Source organism: Dioscorea cayenensis, chromosome 5 (genome assembly GCF_009730915.1).
Source record: "Dioscorea cayenensis subsp. rotundata cultivar TDr96_F1 chromosome 5, TDr96_F1_v2_PseudoChromosome.rev07_lg8_w22 25.fasta, whole genome shotgun sequence".
Taxonomy (NCBI): domain Eukaryota; kingdom Viridiplantae; phylum Streptophyta; class Magnoliopsida; order Dioscoreales; family Dioscoreaceae; genus Dioscorea; species Dioscorea cayenensis.
This window is the reverse complement of record NC_052475.1, coordinates 21,420,735-21,436,527: the sequence shown is the minus strand read 5'-3', so window position 1 is coordinate 21,436,527 and position 15,793 is coordinate 21,420,735. Positions and strand designations below refer to the sequence as shown.

General features: G+C 36.5%; 1 protein-coding gene across 1 annotated transcript; it reads right to left on the bottom strand.

The window, feature by feature from the left end:
* Window positions 1-677: 677 nt before the first annotated feature.
* LOC120260918 (probable sugar phosphate/phosphate translocator At1g06470) lies at window positions 678-14,783 on the bottom strand. The gene is made up of 12 exons (XM_039268506.1): window positions 14,181-14,783; window positions 13,861-14,030; window positions 12,756-12,841; window positions 12,589-12,638; window positions 6,160-6,227; window positions 5,226-5,326; window positions 5,065-5,077; window positions 4,610-4,794; window positions 4,384-4,470; window positions 3,731-3,825; window positions 2,032-2,187; window positions 678-1,211 (listed from the first exon to the last, which is right to left on the bottom strand). The coding sequence occupies exons 1-11, from the start codon at window positions 14,630-14,632 to the stop codon at window positions 2,070-2,072; spliced, it is 1,425 nt and encodes a 474-aa protein (XP_039124440.1). The 5' UTR covers window positions 14,633-14,783; the 3' UTR covers window positions 678-1,211; window positions 2,032-2,069.
* Between the last annotated feature and the right edge of the window lie 1,010 nt (window positions 14,784-15,793).

The window sequence follows — 15,793 nt, the reverse complement described above, 5'->3', positions numbered from 1 at the left end:
GAGAAGGTCCAGAAGGATAATTATGCGATGAATTGTGGGACCAGTTCATCTTAATCACAAAGAATTATGACCCAGTGGACTCCTACACTCTCCTCACTTTCTTGATCCCATCATTTGTTGTAACTGGTTTTTCTGGAGCATCTGATAAGTTTTTGAGAGATGTAATGTCCGAGAATGGGATGTTGGTCCTGATATATGAGAATAACCGTGGTCCTTCCCTTGTTGAATTGGTAGAGACAAAATGGCTTCAATCCTCTAAATTCATAAGGCTGGATCCGGCCGGTGGTATGAAAATTTATATGATGGATTGTGGTCTATGATTTTATGGCAATGCAAGTCCGGCGTATGAACAATCCCAATTCATTCCAGAACTGAGTTTATCTGTGTGATAAAACAGAGAGGTAAATAAACAAAAGAATTTCATCAAATCAAAGTTTCAAACCTCATTCCAGTGCTGGGTCATTGAAGCTTGTAGTCTGAGCACTGGCGCACTGTGCTTCAGGATGCATAGGCATGATCAACCTGCAGTGCTTTGACAAAAAAATGTACTTGTAAATAGCTAAGCATGTAGCTCTTGTAAGCATTTAAGACCTGTCACAGCAACAGCTTCACAGAATAACAAAACAATGCTTTGACAATACCTTGAACTAATCACCATTTTTAACTGTCATCATCCATGAGAAAAATTTAACCTGAGATTCAATTCTTGTGGCACAAGTCTTACAAATGGCATTGGCAAGTAAAACTATACAGGTGTGCTTTTGTCTGATACACAATGCTTCTAGCATCCAGCACTCACTGTACAAATTTGTAGCTGTTTGTTTAATGGAACAGAAATGCTTCAAATCGAGTGATTTACATGATCCAAAAAGAAAATAGAAACACAGATCAACAACAAAATGGAAAACCAAAAAATATAACACATATCACCATTGCGGAAAATCTTTCATCCAAAATTGTACAAGGATAACCCGGAAATTTCCAAGTTGGCTCTGAAGCTTCAGCTTTTGGGTGGTAAAAGGCATACACAGGAGGCTGAACTAGTAATGGAATTTAAAAGAGTAAGTCTTGCCTGGGAGTATAGAGATTCACACTCATGATTCTGTAAATAAAACAGGAAGCCTTCTTTAATGTGGCCAACATCAGAGCGTGCCTTCTGACCATATCCCAGGTGAAAAGAATTGTAAAGAATCGGAAAAGCTGTAGTTCACCTGGGAGCATCATTACACGAAATGTGTGCAAGATTTAATGTCAGTAGAGGAAAAACAGCGGATAAAGAGCTACATAGGTTAATATATTGATAACAAACTAGCACAGTTATGCAACTAGTAAATTCCTCCCCGAAGCTTTTGATAGATATTATTGCGCTTAAAGAATAAGATAAAGAATTATTTACAGAAATCAAAATCATAATCCTAGTAAACTATGTTTGAACCAACAAAATAAATTGATACGTAAAGTTAATACCTCTAATTTCACATTTTAACAGTGGATTGTGAAACCCTGGTGACTGAATATGGTCAATTAAGGACAATGGCTAAGAAAAGTTTAAAAAAGAAGACATTTGATGGTGAATAAGCCATTTATAATGAGTCAGTTGATGCAGTGATTGAATTTGACCAAGGCTTAGTGATTGAATAACTTAGCCTTCTTGATTTAATAAATGTTAATACTAGTTGATACTACAACATCCACGATAATAGCTATTCAAAGCATTCCATTGAATTGTTTCACTTTTGATTTTACAACCACGTGTCAGACATCAATTCATAAATGGAACAAAGTAAACTGGCAAACCAGAAGACTTGTTTAGCATTAAGTATCAGGCTAACACAATCGACCATAATCTGAATGGCATCAACAGTATGATATTTCTGGAATAAGATTAAGAATCTAATAGCTGAGAATGCAAATCATAACAACAATAAACACAATAAACAAAGAACAAAATGAAAGGTTACTATCAAGAAAGTGAAGATCTACCAAACACCACTAGAAAATCAATCAGGTCAATTCTGAGAGAAATCTTACTGATTAACTACTGAATTTGTTGTATCTGACGATGGTCATCAAGTATCATCATCAAGAGTGTCCATATCATCAAGAATAACATATCTTGGAGCTCCGTTGGAATTGGCAGACATCATCTCTCCATTTTCACATACATTGTTTTTCAGTTTCTCATATCTGAAAAGGATGATAGATACATTGTTGGCATAAGGATCAATTAGAATAGTGCAGGTTCAAATGCTGCAGCAATTTGCTCAGAGGATTTAATTAAGATATAGCTCATCCCGATCATAAAACTAAGTATACCACTATCTAATCTTTATTCTATTCATCATGATTATGTGAAAACTAGATGTGCTGCTTCCTAATCCATGATCACAGCATATATAAAACACGCCCATAATTCAGACATAGTTTTTTATTATTAATATGTCTCAAAATGATATAAATCTAGTTTGACATCTTCAACATCGAGATATACAGAAATTTACTGAGTTTACTAGACCAATTCAAATAATTAACAAATAAAAAAATAAAAAAGAAAAAGAAAAAGAAAAGGAAAATCTCACACTTGCTTGTATCTCTAATTGATAAAAAACTTCTCAGGTCATGCTAACAATGAAAGGCCAGACTGTTATAAGGGTAAACTGAAAAATAGAAATATATCTATAGATATAAATTAGTGCTATCCAAATTACAACCTCTAAGCATATAAGAACTTTGTTCATCAAACTTTTGTTCTGCGTCAGAAAAAAGGAAATTAGACTGAACAGAAACTCCGGCTTAACTGTAGGCTAACTTAAGGTTGAAAACACAAGAAGATAAGTAGGCACACATTAAGTGTGACAACAAGAAGCTTATACATTTCCCACGCAGGGAAGACTTAAAACTATAGATCATAGGACACAACTCATCAAATATGCTACTACTTTATAGGTATATTGCACCGATGGACAAAGTTAACACACCCACAGTCATGCTTATGGATGTGAACCGCAGAAGCGTTTAGACTTATCTGACAACATGGCAATGTACTAAAAGCATGGCAAGGGTGTGCAACTGTCCATATAAGCATATGTGCATGGTATAGTTGCCTAATGCCTAAGCAACTAGAGGTATTCACTATAGCAATATATCATAAGCTCAATACCAAATATGACTGAATTCAGATCTACAAAGTCGCATGTACAAGTCAAAAAGAGAGTCATGCCCCCTGCCCGTAGGAAAAGGAAAAAAAAATGATATCCCACTTGAAGGGAAAGATGAGCACCTTATTGACCCAACAAAAAATGATTTGAACAAGGAATGACCATAGCTTTTAGAAGTTTTGGTAAGTTCAGGGTTGAAGTCTAAATGAAATCCCCTAGCAAATTCACGTTCATTAAAAGACTTTGGATCAGTCTATTACTCTGTTCCACTTTGAAAGCCAAGAACAAACTTTTACTTCTCTACTTGGAAACCAAATCCACCCAAATACTCTCGTTGCTAGCTAAAGCTCATTCTAATCATTGAAACGACATTGCCAAGCAACTCGCCAGATCATAATTTCTCTTCACATTTTCATCAGATGATTACTTTTTCACACATATTGTAATTTTTACCTGGAGGTAAAAGAAAAAAACAATTTTAACAGCTAAGATAAAAGCGAAGAGAAACATTAATATGGATAACTATTATAGTTATATAAAAAAAAGGAAAAAGTGCACTTCTTTTCACTTACTTGTACCAATTAAATAAGCTGACGCCAACCATAATTGTAAGAAGACCAAGTCCTTTTAACAAGGTAAAGTGGTCATGGAAATAGAATACTGCAACCTAAAGAAACATTGAATTGGTTACAACAAAATAAACAAATTAGATCATAATAATTACCATCACACAACAAAAATGATCAAGGTATACTGATATACAAGGAAAAATTTAATAGTAATGGATATCTAAAAAAAATCTATACTGCAGTTGATACAACAAAACTGCCCTGTTACACTAATTAGTAAGCCTTTATACGAGCCAATTGGAGCCCAAAGTGTTACAATTGTGTTAATCACCTATAAACTATATTCACTCATGGCACATAACTAGCATGTGCACTTATAATCGAATTGGCTAAAAGAAGTTTGGTCTTTTGGAAATTTCAAATGAATTGGACAATGGAATAAAAGATTATTCACTGAATCACTAATTAGTTCTTATTATAAAGCTCTATATTTATGGATTCAGGACACGACATTCATATTTTATTACAAGCCAATATCCAACAGGAGTTGAAACAGAGGCAAAACATACAACAGTACAAACTAAAATGACATCAGCAAGTCCTTTCGTTACCAGATATTAAAACAAATCAGATCATGTGACTGAGTTGGATCATACCAAAATAGTAACTGCTTCCTTGACAACACCTGCTATCGTTACAGTCACTGCACTTGTTACTGAAATGAGAATGTATTCAATTAAAACCTGCAAGAGAAGAATATGAGAGAGAAAAAGCAAACAAAGAGGATAATCAAAATATCTAGCATTGGGGTGAAAACCATGAAACATCTCAAAGTTCAAATTGGTTATTCTGCAAAAACAAGTGATATGTATGTTATCTTACCATAAAAAAGGCCAATGATCCTCCTATAAGCATTAACATACAGCTCCTGATAATATGCCATGAATTATTGAAGTATGCATTCGAATCAAATTCTCGCCAAGGATCCATTACAAAGGAGAGGATTAAAGTTGACACAGCCATCACTGGAGTTACATAACTCATCAAAGTCATTGGATCCTTTAAACCTGCATTATGTCAAATGAAATCCTATTTCAGTGTCAAGAAAAAATGAATTGCATAATTTAGTTCATCCAGGGCCACCTTAGACATAATCAAGCCAAAGAACAACCTACCAGATATGGGAAATGCTACATAAGACAAGTGGGACATGCAAATATAACCCCAACACAGTCCCACAAACATACATGTGCAAGAGTTTTTGACCAATATGCCAAAGACAAAATAGATAATGCGAATCATTTAGTTTGAAACGTGAAGGCAAGGCAACTGCTTACCATAGGCCTCTTTCTTCACATCAAATTTGGAAGCCACATACAAGGAAAAGATGCGCAGGTGTTAAAATAGGTAAAGAAAAATTATTAAAATTTGAAAAATGATGCTTTCATTAGAAGAAAATATAATAAAAATAGGCAAGCGAAACAGGAACTGATAGTACCTGCAAAAGAATTTGAGTCATGGACCAACGGAAACCTGACATAACCGCAGCAAGCATAACAAAAACAAATCCCCAAAAATCAAATTCCGTCTCTTTGGCAACTGATAGATATTCAAAGACACCACGCATCAAGAAAATGTGAGGTAAGAATATAAATCAGAGGAGATAATAATTCAAAACATTTTTAGACTGCATATATTAATAGAAGTAAATATATATAATTCCAAGAAATAAAAAGACCAATTAAAAAGCAATTTATCTAAATGTCCTAATCATCAGTAATAAACATTTATATTGTAAAATAGGAACAGGAAAATATACACATCACGTATACATGGAGTAATCTTCTAAAAGCTAAACAACATAAATTTCTTCAACCAAAAAGATTATTGTCCTATAATATGAAGACCCTTGTCTTTCAAAGTAAACCCAAAAGAAAAAGAGTGTAACATGTTAACCTATATTGCTGAATGTTCAACTCTATCTGCCTTCGTGTCATTTTTTCCCTTTGCTGAGTGCTCGTAAAAACATAATCATCATCGAAGAAAACAAGTTGATATTTTTCTCCTAAGACCACAATTACATAATGTCAATAATGAGATGTGATATTTAGTATTTACAATAGCAATGTACTATCCTCTATGTAAAGGTTAATCATGTTTCTGAGTATTCTAACCATGCACTAGTGAGTTTTCATCATATCACAAACCATTAATTAAAAAAAAAAAAGAAAAAAGAAATAAAACCAGTAGCGATACAAACAACAAGTAGTGTTGAACCTTTAAACTTATCTCATTCATCACTCTTCAAACTTAAAGTTAAGATAATTTATGAACTTGCAAATGTTTTAAAATGCACAAACTACCAACCTTGGTATTATACTAAAATTCACCGAGATTGTTTATCACAAATGTAAAAATTTGCAAAAATATACCTGTCAATAGAACTCCAACAGAAATGATGACTATGATGCCGAGAAGTTTAATACTAGGACTCTCCAACCTTCCCAAGAGTTAGAAAAATTTTTAGAGTGATGTAAGGATTTTTCAAAAGGACTCTGACATGAGCAAACATACATGTGCATGCCCATAGAGATATATATAAAGCAGATGCCAAAGATTAATACGAGAAAGATGCAAATTTTTACTTACAAACACAATGAGAAAAAGACACAAGCATGATTTGAACTATTAACATGATTAAAGATAAAATGGTTCTTAAACAAGCTTCTATATCCATGATTAATCTTGAAAAGATATTTCATAAGACCAGGAAGTTAACTTTACCCAGCACTTGATCAAAGTCCTGTTGTAATTAGCTACAACAAATGAAAGATTGAATTGACACAAATAAAGAAAATGAGAGGAATTGTTAACAGGAAGATAACTTTAGAAAACAGTTTTTAAGATATCCTGTGGATAAAGATTTATGGTTTGCTTCAGGCATGCAACAGGGAAAAAGATGGAAAATAACCATTTAATTCACATAATCACGACTTGTTCAGAAAAGTTACGGGTTACATATTCTCATACCTTCACAAAATACTAACAGGTAAACACAGAGTTAGAGATGCATAAGATCATAATAATGTTATATTCAAACTTCATGGCATTGTTTCAGAAACAAGTGTTTTAAACGTAAAGCAAAAAAAGAAAGGGATGATCATCATTGTGAAGCTAGCATTAAGGATCAAAACACCAATTACTATGCACAAGTCAGAGCCTACAACATGAGAATATTTTCATTATCTTTCCCGCTTTCCCCTTAAATTCTAAATGACGGCTGAAGGCGTTTGGAGAAAAGTACATTAGTAAATAAATTAGGTCTTGGCTGTGTCATGTGGCTCATGGTGTAATTCGGTGCACTTCAATTGAGAGTTTTATCTTTTTCTCTCTAGTTCCCTGTCTTGAGTTTGTTCCTCCTGGTATCTTGGTGTGGTGGGCGGCTGGAACCCCTTGGACCCTGGATATGGTGTCTTTGATGATGCTTGTGTGCTTGTATGCCTTGTTTACTTAATAGGCATCCTTGCTTGCTTGTTTTCTTGGACTGTTTTGACCCAGGTTCTTGGAGGCTGGCTCGGCGCCTTGGTGGTGTGACAAGTGCCGCACGGTGATCGTTGGTGCGATCGGGAGGACCGTGACAGTTGGTATCAAAGCCTTTGTGTTCCCACACCAAAGGAGATCAATGCTAGCGGTAACGGGTTGCTGCTAGGCGAGGAAGCAAGATAGGATTGTTGTTCTGATGGCTAGAACAATAGCGGAGAGGCTGGCCCTGTTGGAAGCCCGCATGAAGCTCATCGAACAAACGTTGGTGCGCTTCGAGGAGACGCTAAGTTGCTTCGACGACAGTGACGACGAGGCACCCATCCGATCCGTGTGCACTAGGTTGATGGACCTAGATATTCATCGGTCTATGATGGAGCAGTCCATGCAAGCTCTGGCCGCAAAGGTCCAGGCTCTTAGGGCCGAGTTGATGACAAGGCACCCATCCGATCCGATCCGATCCGTGTGCACGGTGATCTTGCTTAAGTTGCTAATCATACTTACCTTACCCCTTAATCCTTTTTTTGGCTGGTTGCTTTGAAAAGCTTGCAAAGGAGGAAAACATGGAGGGATTCCAGGATTTCAGTCCCATCTTTGTCTCCTGGCATTATTTCCTCATCCCTTGCATTATCACTACCCTTCCTTGCTTCCTTCCACCCTCTAACCTCACTCCCCTCTCCATTGAAGCCTTAAGAGTGAAGCACCTCACCGGATCACTGTAGCGGCGACGATCAAACCGGGGAGGAGCTCTTCATTTCGTCATCAACCTAGAGGTATTTGTTGTAAGTTGCTCATGTTGTCCGGAAGATAACTTCTCTTTCTTGAATGATGGTTGTTAGCTTGCTTCTTATGTTTGCATGGGTTGTTGTTTGAAATTTTTTGGTGCTTATCCTTGCATGAAAACTCTCTCTTTATGCATGCTAAAACTTGCTCTTATGCCTCTTGAATATCCTTAGTTCTTGGCCTCCAAGCTACATAAGTATTTACTCATGGAACTATCTTTATGTTTATGCATGGATGCTTAAAACCCAAGCCAAAATTTCAAGTTTTTGCTTGCCAAATGAATGTTCAGTTTTGTAGTTTTGGCATGTGTGTTGGGCTTTGAAATTCCTGCACCCTTGGCATGACCTTCTAAGGCATTTGTATTTTTTGGTTACCAGAAATACCAGTAAACTTGATCCCTCCCTTGAGCTTTGCATCCCTACTTGTTTGCATGAAAAACAAAAGACTAGAAGCCTCCAAGATGTGGCCTGGTTGCATGTCATGCTTTGATTATTTAAACATCAAGTATAGTATATATATTTACATACACATTGACTCTTTGGCAGCCTTCTTAATATGGTAGTATATATATATCCACACATGTAGGTCCTGCTACCTTAAATAAGGTGATAATATGTATATATGCATGCATGCATTGATTTGTTACTTGTGCTAGAAGACTTATTTCCATCCTTGTTTCTCTCACATCCTATTCTTGTTCTTGTTAAAAATCATTCTATGTGCTTGTCTCACATCATTGTTATTACCACTAGTATTAGTATTATGTTAGGTCTATTTGTAGACACTTTCAAACTATTGTTGCTTTAATTAGGTATTTAGACTTAGTTCGATGTCTTTATTATAGGACCACCGTGAGGAATTTATTTGGATCTCAATTGGGATTAGACTTTTGTCAAGTAAGTGATCCCTTAAACCCTTGTATTTAAAATTTTGTTAATTTATTATTTATTTATTTATTTATTTATTTCTTGTTATTTCATTTCTTTGAAATTTTCTGAAAATTATTGGTGTTTATTCATTGAAATTTATGTTAGGGAATGCAATTACATTTTATTGCTTTTATCTTAAATAAATAACCCCTAGACTTAGTGGGAATATAATATTTTTTATCTTACCAATCTTTATGCTTATTTGTTTTCCCTTATTAACAATCTTTTTATAATAATATTTTATTTACTATCCAATCAAACAACATGATGATTTGGAATTAAAATCTTAGTCATTCAAATAGAATTAGAGGGTTGGTGGATTTTGGGTAATTATTTATTTTATTTAATTGTTTTTATTAGTTATTGTTTAATTATTTATTTTATTTAATTGTTTTTGTTAGTTATTGTTTATTTATTTATTTACTTTATAATATTACCTGAATTTTTGGAAGATACTTGCGAAATTTTTGTATTCTTGACTTTGCAATCCGTTTGAATATTTTCGGTCTCCAAATGAACGTTATGCAACCCTGTCAGTGGGGGGTTAAACCCTGACCTTGTCGACAAGTAATTTTGAAAAATGAGACTGCAGTTTCGCACCGTGTCAGTTCGGTGAAATAATCAACGGCCACCTGGTATTCAGTCTTGGGTCACCGAGGGTAAATAAATGATTTCTGTTATTTTGGCTCGGGTCTGTCACCGAGGATAAACAAATGACCTTTGGCACTTACAGGGAATTTGGAGACGTATTCTGGATTTTGTTATCTATGTTTTATCCTTTGGTTTTGATAATTCTTTTTGGCGCTATTGTTTTTCGTACAAATTTGATATTTGAACTTTTGCTTTCAGTTTGTTTTGGATTACTTACTGGGCTAGTGAGCTCATGGATTAATTTTAAATCCTTTTCAGATCAGGAGCAGTAAACCCAAAGATCTTAGAAGGCTTCCAGTAGATGCCTTCTTTGGAATTATGTTCTGTGGCTTATGTCCTTGCATTTGTTGTATTATTGTTTAAGAACCTCCTTGTAGGTCATGCTGTATTTCATTCGCCTTGTATTTGGATTTGGTTGTAAACCTTAAGTTGTACTCTTATTTAGTATTTTGTCAGTTATTTTCTACTCCTAGTCTGTGTTTAGGTTTTGAGGCCTTGTAGGTTCACTGGGCCCCACCCTGTGGGTCTGCGGCTGTTTGTCAGCGCACCAGGTTCGGGGCGTGACAGTAACCATGAGGGCAGTCACCTCTTCGTTGTAATGTGTAATTGCTCTTTATGGCAACTTGGGTTGTTTAGTCCCTTTGCTGGAGCAAATGTATTGGGAGTAGGGGAACTTGGTTGGCAGGAGCAAGTAATCGCTAGGCCGCAGGAAAGGCAGAAGCATGGGCAGCTTGTCTGGCCGGGTAAGGGGCAGAGGCAAGGACGGTGTGCTTGGCTGAGATTGGGCGGGAACGGGCGCAGGTTGCTTGGCCGAGGGCAAGTTTCGTGACCCTACTAATCCCTTGATGGCGACGAAGGAAGCGTGGGTGCTGGTGGACTGTGGTGGTATTGACAAGAAGAACGGGTTCCTCATGTCATGGTGTCAAGATGTCGTCGGCGGGCCGATGACATTGAAGTTCTGAGATGAACCTCAAAACTCCACTTTGGTTTTGAAGATGAAACTTAAGTTGGAAGTTCAAGATGATCCGGACCAAAGAAGACGTCCTTTGGAATTTCCGTGTGGAAATCGACTAACAATACTAGTTTGGCCGTATGATGTTATTGTAAACCCTTAGCCCCGTTCGACGAGGGCGTCGAACTTTCTCTAGTGGGGGTGGTTTGTAAGGGTTTTACCTTATGCGCTCGGCGGAGGATGGTTCCATGGCGAGGGAGGATGACCGATGAAGCCAAGATAGGTCAAAATCCAAGTCCGAACAAGACGTTAGTCGTTCGGTGGCCTATATGCCGATTGCGGTCGGAGATGCCGAGCGAGGGGTGCGCAGGCATGGTGCCGCGCATTACCGAGAGCTCGCTAGGCAGCACGCATGGCGTGATGCGCGTGGCGATGGGATCGCGACCAAGGGACCTGGATGATCGAATGATCATAAATATTTGGCTAAGTATGGGCCAAAGGAGCAAGATCGGCGTTAGTATCGGCAGTACGGTCGATATGGACTTGTACGGTCGGTCAGCGGATTGGGCAGGCGGAGCGGGAGCTCTTAGTCAGCTGTGGGCCAGCGTGACGCAAGGCGCGTGGGCGCTACCAAGTGTCTTTACCGAGAGGAGCGGCCGAGAGCCAGAATGACTATCGATGGGCATCCGCACCCTTGGGCTGACAGGCTGGTGCTGCCTGCAGGCTAGGGGCGTTAGCCAGGTGATACTGAGGCTATTACCGATCAGGTGAACAGTGCCATTGATCGAGACTGTAGCACGATCCTGATAGTGGCCGGTTGAGTCGGGGGCACTGTAGCAGTGTGTTTTCTCGCATTGTAGCATTGTGCTTGTTGTGATGGGACAACTTGGCATATCCTGGCCATTGGATCAAGGGCTGGTGTCCTTATCCATAGAGGGGATTTGGCTATATATACCCCTCTCTTTCCTCTTAAGATGGCAGTTAGAGAACTTGGATAGAGTTTGGCTTTGTTTGGGAGAAGCTAGCTCTTAAGGGCTTTGTTCATCTTCATTCCTTGGGTGAGTGAAGGTCTTGGCTGTGTCATGTGGCTCATGGTGTAATTCGGTGCACTTCAATTGAGAGTTTTAGCTTTTTCTCTCTAGTTCCCTGTCTTGAGTTTGTTCCTCCTGGTATCTTGGTGTGGTGGGCAGCTGGAACCCCTTGGACCCTGGATATGGTGTCTTTGATGGTGCTTGTATGCTTGTATGCCTTGTTTACTTGATAGGCATCCTTGCTTGCTTGTTTTCTTAGGCTGTTTTGACCCAGGTTCTTGGAGGCTGGCTCGGCGCCTTGGTGGTGTGGCGAGCGCCGCACGGTGATCGTTGGTGCGATCGGGAGGACCGTGACAACAATCAACATGGTGGCTAGTTTGGCAATAAAAGCGCCTTGAGCCACAACGTGTGGCAATAAAGGCACCTTGAGCCATGATGTAAATCAAAGCCAGTCATCATTATCAGGAATAAGGGAAAACTTTTGTCACTTAACATAATTGCTCCATCAAATGGCATTCTTGTTATATGTACTGTTTAATTCTTAACAAAACCTAAATGAAGGCCTCATTTTGTTGTGGAATTAGAAAATAAAGAAAGAGGGAGAATAAGATTGTCATTCTGTAAGAAGTAGTAATAACCAAGATACTAAATATTTTCATGTTGCTATTCTTATGGTTCCACATTATAATTATCTGTCTTCTTATACAGCACAGTTCAACCCAAATCCAATTGTAATTTCCACATGCAACCATGCTCGACAAGGATTACAAATTCCCATTATTTTATGCACATAAATTGCACACTTGATTGGCATAGATCTTATTCTCTTTATTTAACTGAAATGCCTCAATATGAAATGGTAAAGCACAACAGGCATGTTAAAATGAAAATTCCTCAGCTTGTAATGGTAAAGAATGCAAGAAACGTTACAATTGTCTACCTAAGAAAACAATACTGGAATAAATTGAAACTCACCTAAAAGCAAAAGCAAACAAAAGAAGGAAAATTGGAGAGGCAGATTTGCACTGCAACAAATATGGAAAGATGTAAAAAATGTGCCCACATTAAACAGAAGCAACATCCATAGGTCTACATAAAGTAATGAAAACCTGAATAACTACTAAATTGAAAGAGAAACACACCATTGTAGCAAATGTCACAGATATGAAAACAAGTGATGCATTGCTCAAGTTTATATCCAGTGCTGTTCCAAGAGCTGTAGGCACAACTGTAAAAGGAAAAGCCCATATTCAATGTTTGTGGTTTAATACGTCTATCTAACAATGAAAAGGCTCACAGTATATGGTTCTCAAAGCCAATATATTAACTGGAGGAAGCCATTTGTTAAGCACCAAGAATCTTGTATCACAAGGTGTAAACCAATTAATGATGCACATCATATTCACAAGAAAATGCATGTGATTATGTTATATTTATGAGCCTCCTTTCTCTTCTCTATGATTCTTTCTAAGCATGATCACTTTATCATGATAATCCTTGATCCAACTACCCTGTAGTTGTGAAATATGAATCTAGTGCAAAACAACATTTATGGTATCATCTTTTATGATCATCCTAAGCATGTCCACATTTGTTCTATCTATTATTTTTATAAAAAAATTTAGCACATATTGTGCATAATACTGACAGTAGTTTATGTTCATGGCCCATTGAGATCTTCATTAATGTGAAAGATCGGAGCATTTGTTCTTTGATCTCAAACTATAAAAGTTTTCTGGTAAAGCAAATCAGACAACTAGATCTGATGTGTTACACAAAATACCCTTACTGCCTTCAACCACATAATGACTTCAATACAACTCCGGCTCAAATAGAAAATTCAACATCTTAACCTTGGCATATATCTTATATTAACCAAATTTTCAAAATTTCACTGTCAAAACATAATATTCTTTCAAATTATATTCGTAAACACATGATGTTGCTGTGTAGTTCAAATAAATACCTGTAAGTACATATGTATGTATGCCAGAACCCATAATTTCCAAAAAAACTCTCAAATTTTTCCATGGATCTAAAGAAATGTCTTGATTGAATGAAGATATAGCGGTGGAAATAAATGAGCAAGAAAACAAAACAAACTATAAAGTCCATCGCAAATCATATTTTGTTCCAACAACATGATTTTAGTTATGAATTTGAATCAAGTATGATCATCAGGTGAAAAAAAAATATATATATATAAAATCCCAGAAAAAAAGGCAATACCAAAGAAAATGCAATTACCTTTGATGAAGTAATCTTTCCATGTCATTACCACGACGGCATCAGACCCCCGAGATTGGATGCAAACTATAATCTTTGACAAAACAGCTTGCAATCCAAAATGAAAAGTATTCATCAACAACGGAGCTGGAAACTTCCCCAGCTTATCCCCCAACAGTGTTTTATTATACCTGAACACCCAATGATTAACAAATTCATCAACGATTAATAAATTCATGAAAATAGGATAACATAAACCCATAAATAAAAAAAATAAAAAAAAAAGTAGGAAAAAACACACACACACACACACACACAAGATTGAAGATCCAAGAACTCACAGCGTCAAGCAAGTGCTAAAGGTATACCAAACAACAATATAGAACAGAGTCTTGAGAACAACAACCGCGGAGACAGAGCTCTGCGCCGACTGCGCGAACATGTCCAACTTCAGTCTCGAGTCACTAGGATGAATCCCATTCTCGACATCCAATGTCCCGATCCTCTTCCCATTCCCAAACCCCTCACCAGAATGCATGCTCCGTTGCCGGAAGTTCTTACCCCGCTGCTTCTCATCTGGGAGCGATCCATCAATCGGCAGCCGGATCGCCGCCTCATCCTCCTTCCCATCAATGCACCGCTGGGAAAACGAAAGGTCCTCGTGGATCACAGCATCGGAGGCTTCATTACGGATCTCCAAAGCCTTGATCACTGGTGCAGCCAACAACGGTAGTTCCGGTGGTGGAGGTGCCTGCTCCGGCTCCATTGAAGGCTGTGGTTCAACGTCTCCCATTAGAGATCTCGATCCGGAGCTGGGATCAGAGCATGGTCGCGGAGAAAATGGAGATTGAATGGAGAAAAAGGCGATGGATTGAAAGAGAGCGAGGCGTTGGAGCGTTGCTGTTCGTATTTGTTTATGGGTCGTCGTCGCGGGGAGAGAAAAAAGGAACAAGGCCAGAGTGTAATATAATCTTTGATTTGATTGGATGCTCTACCATTTTGGAGATAATTAATTAATTAATTAATTAATAAATGGGGTGTTTTTTATAAATAAATGTTATTATTAGATTAAATATTATTAAAATATCACTTTATAAAATATTTATTAAATTAGCATTTCCTTCCATCATCACTTGACTGATGTAATGATATTTTATATTGTTTCTTTTTTGTTTGTTTTTTTAATTTTTTTATAAAAAAATATAAATTATTTGATCATTTAATTCCTCTTTTGAAAATTTGTATTAAATATCAATTCAGGTGGAATTTGTATTTTATTATAATACGAAAGTTTTTTTTTTTCTTAAAAACGACAACCATTATTTACATTAAGATGTGCATATTGCATATAGATTAGAAATTAATCATTCAGTTTGATATAGGATTTAGATAGTAAACTCATACTCATAATTAAAAATTTAGTATATTTTTCCACAATGAGGTTTATGAACTTTTTTGGTGTAATAATGGTTTTCGAATTTCATATTAAATGTTTTTTTAAATATTTTCTTGAGTTTTTACAGCCTTATAGATAATTCAAGTTGATACATAACAATTATGTTGTGTTATTTGATCATTTACATTGCATTAATTTTTTCACTAACAACTATTTTAGCTCTAGGGTTTTTTATTTTTAAAAATCATTATTTAATTTTAATCTTTACAAGTTATATATGTTATGTGTAAATTGCTCAATTGCATTAAGTTATTATTTTCTTCACATAAAATATTATGGCCATCAAAACCTAAAAAAATTTTAATAAAAATTATAAAAACAAAGTTGTTGAGAATTGCTATTTAATTTTCAGTTTTAAATACTACCAAACAAACAACCTCTTATTGTAATCAAAACTTCAAAACTCTTATTGTAAATTATAAAAACCAACATGTTTTAATAATTAATTTATCTAAAATAAATCTTAAAAGCAAAGAGAAATGAGAAAATTAGAGTTAC